The following is a 10227-nucleotide window of genomic DNA, read 5'->3' as shown; positions in this document are numbered from 1 at the left end:
TATGCATAAACTGCAAGTGCACCACTGTCTACACACAACATACAAAATATCCTGAACTGTCAGATCATTTTAGCCAACAGTGAATTTAGACCGTTCATTACGAGCGTATCCAAAATTGCACGTTTACGCATGCAACAATAGGCTATCGAACTGCTCGGACAGATAGCCAAATGAAAACATTCAAGCAAATACTAACATGATCTATGCTTGTGTTCCCACAGGTAGTGGCCGTCATGCAGCACTATGGAGTGAACGGCTACTCTCTCCACGCGATGAACTCCCTGAGCGCCATGTACAACCTGCACCAGCAGGCCGCGCAACAGGCGCAGCACGCGCCAGACTACCGACCTTCAGTGCACGCGCTCACCCTCGCCGAGAGACTGGCTGGTAATTGAGTCCAACAAACAAACTTTTACACACACAAGGTATCACCTTTGATGATCACTTACTGCCATATCCCCCCTATTCCCCTGTCCAATTAATTAAACTTGCCGAGTCTCTTCTCTTCCAACGGCTACACATTTCAAGACATCATCCTGGAGGCTCGCTACGGATCCCAGCACCGCAAACAGCGCCGGAGCCGCACCGCGTTCACCGCACAGCAGCTCGAGGCACTGGAGAAGACCTTCCAGAAGACCCACTACCCCGACGTGGTGATGCGCGAGCGCCTGGCCATGTGCACTAACCTCCCGGAGGCCCGCGTGCAGGTATGGAAGGCACAGTCACTACAGAATTAACATTCAGAATCCATGGCACCTATAGATTGAAATACAAACAATATTGATTAATTGTATCTGAATTATAATTCATGAAATATATTTAACACTGGGTAAACAATCCAGAAAAAATGACTTTAGTCATTTGCAATTCTTCTTTGCTTTTCTTAAAGAAGAAGTTCTCAAAAGACAAACAGTAGACAGGCCTATACCAAAGTAACACACATGTACATCCACAACGACTTGCCTTCATCTCAAGCACCTTGAGCATGCTTCTGACTGTCTCCCAATCTGGCAACCTTTCAAACAGGTGTGGTTCAAGAACCGCCGGGCCAAGTTCCGCAAGAAACAGCGTAGCCTGCAGAAGGAACAGCTCCAGAAACAGAAGGAGGCCAACCAAGAGGGAGGTGACAAGGAGGAGGCTCCTACCACCATCACTCCAGAGAACCAGCTCCCCCCATCCTCTTCCTCCTCTTCCTCCTTGGAGGTTGAGGGTCCGCCCCGTCTGTTGGTGTCGGAAATTAGCGTGGAGTTGAACGTGACCTCAGCAGAGCAGTCAGGCAGCGAGTCGGCCACAGAGGACAACAACACCGATAAGGAGGAGGAGTCTACCCCACAGAGGGAGGAGTTAAAGAGTGAAAGGGCGGTGACACCCGGCAACGTCTCTCCACCCTGCAAACGGCTTAGCCCCAAACCTGGTAAGGACAAGCTCTTATGACTGGCACTTGTACATCTCTAATATACTGTAGCTTCATTGGTGGGGGGGGGGGGGGGGGGGGGGGGGCATTAGTAAACAGACAACGTTAATCAGAGCATTCCTTTAGGAATGTCAATAAAGAGTAAACATATGAAATGCTCACGTTGTCACCCAACATCAGTTCGTTTCAGTCATACAGGCAAATGAAAAGGTGGCACAACAGCTTGGCCGGTTCTGTCAGTTCTACATACAGTGCTATGAAAACGTATTTGCCCCCTTTCTAATTTTCTCTACTTTTGCATATTTGTGATACTGAATGTTATCAGATCTTCAACCAAAACCTAATATTAGATAAAGGGAACATAAGTGAACAAATAACACAACAATTACATATTTATTTCATAAACAAAGTTATGCAACACCCAATTCCCATGTGTGAAAAAGTAATTGCCCCCTTACACTCAATAACTGGTTGTGCCACCTTTAGCTGCAATTACTCCAACCAAATGCTTCCTGTAGTTGTTGATCAGTCTCTCATGTCGCTGTGGAGGAATTTTGGCCCACTCTTCCATGCAGAACTGCTTTAACTCAGTGACGTGTGGGTTTTCAAGCATGAACTGCTCGTTTTCAAGTCCTGCCACAACATCTCAATTGGGATTAGGTCTGGACTTTGACTAGGCCATTCCAAAACTTCCAATTTGTTGCTTTTGAGCAATTTTCATGTAGACTCGATTGTGTGTTTTGGATCATTGTCTTGCTGCATGACCCAGCTGCGCTTCAGCTTCAGCTTCAGCTCACAGACGGATGGTCTGACATTCTCCTGTAGAATTCTCTGATACAGAGCAGAATTCATGGTTCCTTCTATTAAGGCAAGTCGTCCAGGTCCTGAGGCAGCAAAGCATCCCCAAACCATCACACCACCACCACCATGCTTGATCTTTGGTATGATGTTCTTACTGTGGAATGCAGTGTTTGGTTTTCGCCAGGCATAATGGGACCCATCTCGTCCAAAAAGTTGACTCAAGTTTGCCAAAAAGCACCTGGATGATCATCAAGACTCTTGGAAGAACGTTCTATGGACAGATGATTCAAAAGTATAACTTTTTGGACGACATGGTTCCAGTAATGCCTGGCGAAAACCAAACTCTGCATTCCACAGTAAGAACATCATACCAAAGGTCAAGCATGGTGGTGGTGGTGTGATGGTTTGGGGATGCTTTGCTGCCTCAGGACCTGGACGACTTGCCTTAATAGAAGGAACCATGAATTCTGCTCTGTATCAGAGAATTCTACAGGAGAATGTCAGACCATCCGTCTGTGAGCTGAAGCTGAAGCGCAGCTGGGTCATGCAGCAAGACAATGATCCAAAACACACAATCAAGTCTACATGAAAATTGCTAAAAAGCAACAAATTGGAAGTTTTGGAATGGCCTAGTCAAAGTCCAGACCTAATCCCAATTGAGATGTTGTGGCAGGACTTGAAACGAGCAGTTCATGCTTGAAAACCCACACGTCACTGAGTTAAAGCAGTTCTGCATGGAAGAGTGGGCCAAAATTCCTCCACAGTGACGTGAGAGACTGATCAACAACTACAGGAAGCATTTGGTTGGAGTCATTGCAGCTAAAGGTGGCACAACGAGTTATTGAGTGTAAGGGGGCAATTACTTTTTCACACAGGGGAATTGGGTGTTGCATAACTTTGTTTATGAAATAAATATGTAATTGTTGTGTTATTTGTTCACTTATGTTTCCTTTATCTAATATTAGGTTTTGGTTGAAGATCTGATAATTCAGTATCACAAATATGCAAAAGTAGAGAAAATTAGAAAGGGGGCAAATACTTTTTCATAACACTGTATGTCTGCCTCCCTGCCTACCAGTGAAACTTAGTTTAATGTTATTGACTCTTATCTGTTTTTTCCCTTACCCAGAATCCCCCATGGTCTCCCGGTCTGTGACGCCCTCGTCCAGTGGTGTCAGCAGTGGGATCTCCCAGAGCCACACCTACTCCTCCTCCCCGCTCAGCCTCTTCTGCCTGCAGGAGCAGTTCCGCCAGCACATGGCTGCCACCAACAACATGGTGCACTACCCTTCCTTCGACATGGGCACCCCCCCCTCTCTGCCCTACCTGGGTATGAATGTCAACATGTCTTCGGCCCCGCTGGGCTCCCTGCCCTGCCAGTCATACTACCAGTCCCTGTCCCACCACGCGGCCCAGCAGGTGTGGAACAGTCCCCTGCTCCAGGCCTCCGGAGGCCTCCCCAGCCAAAACAGCAAGACCACCAGCATCGAGAACCTCCGGATGCGGGCCAAGCAGCATGCGGCCTCCCTGGGACTGGACACGTTGCCCAACTAAGCCCCAGGATCTTAGTGCGGCCTAGCCGGGAGATCAACACTACATCCCACCCAGCCTTGTCTGTAACCTCCGTAGCGCTGTAGCCACCATACCCTCCAGCAGATGGTTTCGGGGCCATTAGTAGCCAGAGTTTTGAAAACCAAAATGGCATCTCACCCTGGACCGAGTTCTCTCCTGCTTCTTGCTTTATCAGTTGCCTAACTTCTGGCCTTGCACAGGCTATACACATGATCTCTACAGCAGAGCAAATACACTTCATAAGTATTTACGTGTCTAGTGTTGCACTTGGTGATAAAGACTTTGCAACGTAATGTTTACAGATAAAGGATGAATTTAGGCACTTTGAAGGGAATTTGTGTCTTCAAGGGGGAAAATACATTCGTGACAGCATTGGTGGCATTGAGAGACTACTTGTACCATGGGGCCATTAACAATTCAATTATGCCATGTATGTACATAGCACATTCTAAAAAAGCAAGCACATTCATAAATATTAACTCAAGCCATGTTCTCCTCGATTTCTTAATTAGAAGTGACTAATTTGCCAGTTTAATGCCCAGTATTAAACCATGTTGTACAGAGACTGGCTTGGTAATGAGAAAATTATTTCAGTGACTAAATGTGCAAGGCTTTTAATTACATTTTGCCCTGGACAGAGGGAAGGGGAGCATATGTAATTATGAACATGCAAACCAATTATGATTCCCTTATATCCAAAGCTCTGAGCAGAACAAATGCCACCAAGGCAAGCAAATTATTAGTGTATAGCTGCACAACCAAGAGAATACAATACAACACAAGGAGATACACACCTGGAGAAATGAACCTGCATATTTCATGTTTACACCTCTTTCCGCCATCTACCCCCTCTGATGTAACTTGGTAACAGCATCCCTCCACAAACTGAATAGGGGGCCTTTAGGGCTGGGGGAGAAGTAGTATCCAGAACTTCCTGTTGTACTCTTTAAGCACTTTGAGGAGTGAACAAACTTTCAATTCTTGTCAATGATGCACCTGTGATTCTCTCTGTGCTGGGATCCCATCAAGTCCTTCAACTCCGATTATGTAAATAATTGTAATATGTAAATTAAGAAGAAAAATAAATCTATCTATTAATGTTTACCGGTAAGGCAAATGTAAAGGTGTTCATATGTTGTAAATTGATCATAAACTGTCCTAGTTGTCAGTTGTAAGATAGTATTAAATGGGCTCACACCATTCCATGACCTTCTATTCCCTGGGTTACTGAAGCTATACTGTCTGGTAGTCTACGTATGAGCTCCACTGTGGCTGTGATCGTAAAAGTTCTACTGTTTCTCTCCTGCCTGTCATACTAATTGGTCCAGTGGTAGATTTAAAATGTTGGAGAGACTAATCCGGAAACCATAGGCATTATATTTTTTTCTCTGTTAACAATGTACGTTTGAAAAGTGATGTTGTAAAATAAATCCTAAATAAAGCAATGCTTGGTCTTTACATAGCTTCCTTCTTTCTATTTTTTGTTCTCACATGACAAAGCTATCCACAGTCTTTTTCCAGGGGAGGAAGGAGTGCAGTGTGGAGGAAGGGAGTGAACATTTAGAGGAAGAGAGCGAATGTGGGAAACGAGGAGGAAAGGAAAGGTGACAAGGATAACAAGAGGGAAAGACAGACAATAAAACGGTAACACTTCACTTGACACCCAGTGTCATAATACATTAGGAACGGTCATAACCACGTCATAATATGTCATAACAGCTGACATAACTTGTCATAACCTGTCATAATATGGTCATAACACTGTCATGACCCATATACAGTGGGGAAAAAAAGTATTTAGTCAGCCACCAATTGTGCAAGTTCTCCCACTTAAAAAGATGAGAGAGGCCTGTAATTTTCATCATAGGTACACGTCAACTATGACAGACAAATTGAGAAAACAAAATCCAGAAAATCAAATTGTAGGATTTTTAATTAATTTATTTGCAAATTACGGTGGAAAATAAGTATTTGGTCACCTACAAACAAGCAAGATTTCTGGCTCTCACAGACCTGTAACTTCTTCTTTAAGAGGCTCCTCTGTCCTCCACTCGTTACCTGTATTAATGGCACCTGTTTGAACTTGTTATCAGTATAAAAGACACCTGTCCACAACCTCAAACAGTCACACTCCAAACTCCACTATGGCCAAGACCAAAGAGCTGTCAAAGGACACCAGAAACAAAATTGTAGACCTGCACCAGGCTGGGAAGACTGAATCTGCAATAGGTAAGCAGCTTGGTTTGAAGAAATCAACTGTGGGAGCAATTATTAGGAAATGGAAGACATACAAGACCACTGATAATCTCCCTCGATCTGGGGCTCCACGCAAATCTCACCCCGTGGGGTCAAAATGATCACAAGAACGGTGAGCAAAAATCCCAGAACCACACGGGGGGACCTAGTGAATGACCTGCAGAGAGCTGGGACCAAAGTAACAAAGCCTACCATCAGTAACACACTACGCCGCCAGGGACTCAAATCCTGCAGTGCCAGACGTGTCCCCCTGCTTAAACCAGTACATGTCCAGGCCCGTCTGAAGTTTGCTAGAGTGCATTTGGATGATCCAGAAGAGGATTGGGAGAATGTCATATGGTCAGATGAAACCAAAATAGAACTTTTTGGTAAAAACTCAACTCGTCATGTTTGGAGGACAAAGAATGCTGAGTTGCATCCAAAGAACACCATACCTACTGTGAAGCATGGGGATGGAAACATCATGCTTTGGGGCTGTTTTTCTGCAAAGGGACCAGGACGACTGATCCGTGTAAAGGAAAGAATGAATGGGGCCATGTATCGTGAGATTTTGAGTGAAAACCTCCTTCCATCAGCAAGGGCATTGAAGATGAAACGTGGCTGGGTCTTTCAGCATGACAATGATCCCAAACACACCGCCCGGGCAACGAAGGAGTGGCTTCGTAAGAAGCATTTCAAGGTCCTGGAGTGGCCTAGCCAGTCTCCAGATCTCAACCCCATAGAAAATCTTTGGAGGGAGTTGAAAGTCCGTGTTGCCCAGCGACAGCCCCAAAACATCACTGCTCTAGAGGAGATCTGCATGGAGGAATGGGCCAAAATACCAGCAACAGTGTGTGAAAACCTTGTGAAGACTTACAGGAAACGTTTGACCTGTGTCATTGCCAACAAAGGGTATATAACAAAGTATTGAGAAACTTTTGTTATTGACCAAATACTTATTTTCCACCATAATTTGCAAATAAATTCATAAAAAATCCTACAATGTGATTTTCTGGATTTGTTTTTCTCATTTTGTCTGTCATAGTTGACGTGTACCTATGATGAAAATTACAGGCCTCTCTCATCTTTTTAAGTGGGAGAACTTGCACAATTGGTGGCTGACTAAATACTTTTTTTCCCCACTGTACTTATGTCATGCAATAAAATGCAAATTAATAAAAATCATACAATGTAATTTTCTGGATTTTTGTTTTAGATTCTGTCTCTCACAGTTGAAGTGTACCTATGATCAAAATTACAGACCTCTACATGCTTTGTAAGTAGGAAAACCTGCAAAATCGACAGTGTATCAAATACTTGTTCTCCCCACTGTAACAAAGTATTGAGAAACTTTTGTTATTGACCAAATACTTATTTTCCACCATAATTTGCAAATAAATTCATAAAAAATCCTACAATGTGATTTTTTGGATTTTTTTTCTCATTTTGTCTGTCATAGTTGACGTGTACCTATGATGAAAATTACAGGCCTCTCTCATCTTTTTAAGTGGGAGAACTTGCACAATTGGTGGCTGACTAAATACTTTTTTTCCCCACTGTACTTATGTCATGCAATAAAATGCAAATTAATAAAAATCATACAATGTAATTTTCTGGATTTTTGTTTTAGATTCTGTCTCTCACAGTTGAAGTGTACCTATGATCAAAATTACAGACCTCTACATGCTTTGTAAGTAGGAAAACCTGCAAAATCGACAGTGTATCAAATACTTGTTCTCCCCACTGTAACAAAGTATTGAGAAACTTTTGTTATTGACCAAATACTTATTTTCCACCATAATTTGCAAATAAATTCATAAAAAATCCTACAATGTGATTTTTTGGATTTTTTTTCTCATTTTGTCTGTCATAGTTGACGTGTACCTATGATGAAAATTACAGGCCTCTCTCATCTTTTTAAGTGGGAGAACTTGTACAATTGGTGGCTGACTAAATACTTTTTCCCCCCACTGTATTTACACTTGCTGTGACATACATTGCATTATTTTATGGCTGGTTATGATACCTACATAAGAGTGTCAAAACCCACATCTAAACAAAGTAGTTTTTTTCCCTGCCAGGAAGTTTCATTTCGTTTGAAAGTTTGTTTCTTAAATCCGTTGTTTTTGTAATGAATTCTTTAGTCATGTTTTTTTCATCATATAAAAAAAAACGTGTAGAAAATACACTTGTAGAAAATACACTAAATAAACTTGTAGAAAATACACATGCCCCTATATCAGTCAAAAAGAGGGTGTCTTGTCCTGCTCCTGAAATCTGCTCCTGCATTCATCCCAGTCATCAGCAACAGAGCATTGGGGTCGGTGCATGTCTGACATCAATGTGTGTGCAATTACAATGATAATTGAATATGGTCAATACATTTTTTTACATATAGAACATAAAAATACTGTTTACACGTAGGCTATGGTATAATGGAATGTTTTGCCTTGTGTGGTAAGTTTTGTGGGTTTTTACACTCTTATGTAGGTGTCATAACCAGCCATAAAAGAACGCAATATATGTCACAACAGGTCTACATATGTGTCAGGACAGTGTTATGACCATATTATAACAGGTTATGACAAGTTATGTCAGCTGTTATGACATATTATGACATGGTTATGACCGTGTCATAATGTGTTATGATTCTGGGTGTCAAGGAAAGTGTTACCCAATATATATATAAGGTCAGAGAGAGAGAGAGAGAGAGAAGAAGAAGGTAATCAGGAGAAATAAAAAGCACAGGGGACATAAGCCATCCCCAATGAATAAGCAGCCTATTATCCTGAAGAATGACGGCCCGGGGCGGTGATTATGCTACTATTATATCTTAAACAGCGTGGTTTGTCAAAATGCACAAGACCCCCCTTACCCCTTCCCCCTCTCACACACATCCACACCCTCCCCTCCCCCCCTCTGGTAGCGTTCTAGGTTAGGATCGCTGCAATCCCCACCAACACCATGTTAACTGCATCCTTGCTCTGCCTACTAAACTCTATGTTGAGAGCCTGGCTGTGACATTGTTCAACTGCTAATTGATTTGGCCTCGTTAGATATATCCTCCCTAACGGTGTAAATACAAAAAATGCAATCTGTTATGGATGAACACTTCCTCAAAAGATACATGGGATAACAACACAGATTAGCATAGTGTTAATGTGAACATAACTAACCTCACCCTTGCTGTGTTTTATTACATTGTAGTTGTCCTATTCAAAGGGCATCCTTGCTATAACACAGATATGCCTCTCAATACGTAAAGCTGAATGTCCTTGTTATTCTGGGTAGCAATTTGCCCCTGGGATTTTGAACCAGCAAACATGACAACACTATCAAGTGGTCTTTATCCAACACCCAAACACAAATGTACGGACACACTGATACACACCAGTGCCTGAGGGCCCAACAGGGATTGCTGTAGTGTAGATTGTAATGCCGCAGGGTCAAGCGTGTTCAGCCTTGATGCAGGATAAGGTGCTCTTCTCTATAACATTCAGAGGAAAGTCTGCACATTGGCCAAATAGCCTACCTCCCAATCCCAAAAAAATCTCTCGACATCCATCTAGCTGGAATAAGCCTCTATAGCTCACTGGATCATTGAGTTGAGATAATCAGTAAGAACATGACCCTTATCCAGCCAAATACTGCTTCACTAGGTAAAGATCTGAATCTGTGGCCCTAAAGGAGGGTCAAATCCTAAAAGATAAACCTGAAGATAATACTGTGCTGGTTTAAACAGGACAAGTGCATACCACTTGTTTGGAGTGAGTAACTGTGTTATGCTTTATTTTACAGCCATATTGTTTAGTTTACTGTCCTAGTATTTAGTTTACAGTCCTAGTATTTACAGTCTTAGTATTTAGTTTACATTTCTAGTAGTTTACAGCCCTAGTATTTAGTTTACAGTCCTAGTATTTACAGTCCTATTATTTTGTTTACATTTCTAGTAGTTTACAGCCCTAGTATTGAGTTTACAGTCCTAGTATTTACAGTCTTAGTATTTAGTTTACATTTCTAGTAGTTTACAGCCCTAGTATTTAGTTTACAGTCCTAGTATTTAGTTTACATTTATAGTAGTTTACAGCCCTAGTATTTAGTTTACAGCCCTAGCAATTAGTTTACAGTCCTTGTATGTAATTACAGTTACCAAATAGCTACATATCGCTTTCTTTGGCACATAGTGAAATAAATAATTAAAGACC

At 42.3% G+C, this 10227-nt stretch overlaps 1 protein-coding gene across 1 annotated transcript; it reads left to right on the top strand.

Moving 5' to 3' along the window:
• Positions 1-233: 233 nt before the first annotated feature.
• LOC311147038 (diencephalon/mesencephalon homeobox protein 1-A-like) lies at positions 234-3769 on the top strand (the record flags this gene model as incomplete). Its single annotated transcript, XM_084183645.1, has 4 exons — positions 234-387; positions 529-707; positions 1027-1414; positions 3345-3769. The coding sequence occupies 4 exons, from the start codon at positions 234-236 to the stop codon at positions 3767-3769; spliced, it is 1146 nt and encodes a 381-aa protein (XP_084039771.1).
• Positions 3770-10227: the final 6458 nt, after the last annotated feature.

This window comes from Coregonus lavaretus (assembly GCF_964263955.1).
Source record: "Coregonus lavaretus genome assembly, chromosome: 19".
In the NCBI taxonomy this organism is placed as follows: Eukaryota; Metazoa; Chordata; class Actinopteri; order Salmoniformes; family Salmonidae; genus Coregonus; species Coregonus lavaretus.
The sequence above is the reverse complement of the archived record's forward strand: the minus strand, read 5'-3'. Positions and strand labels throughout refer to the sequence as shown.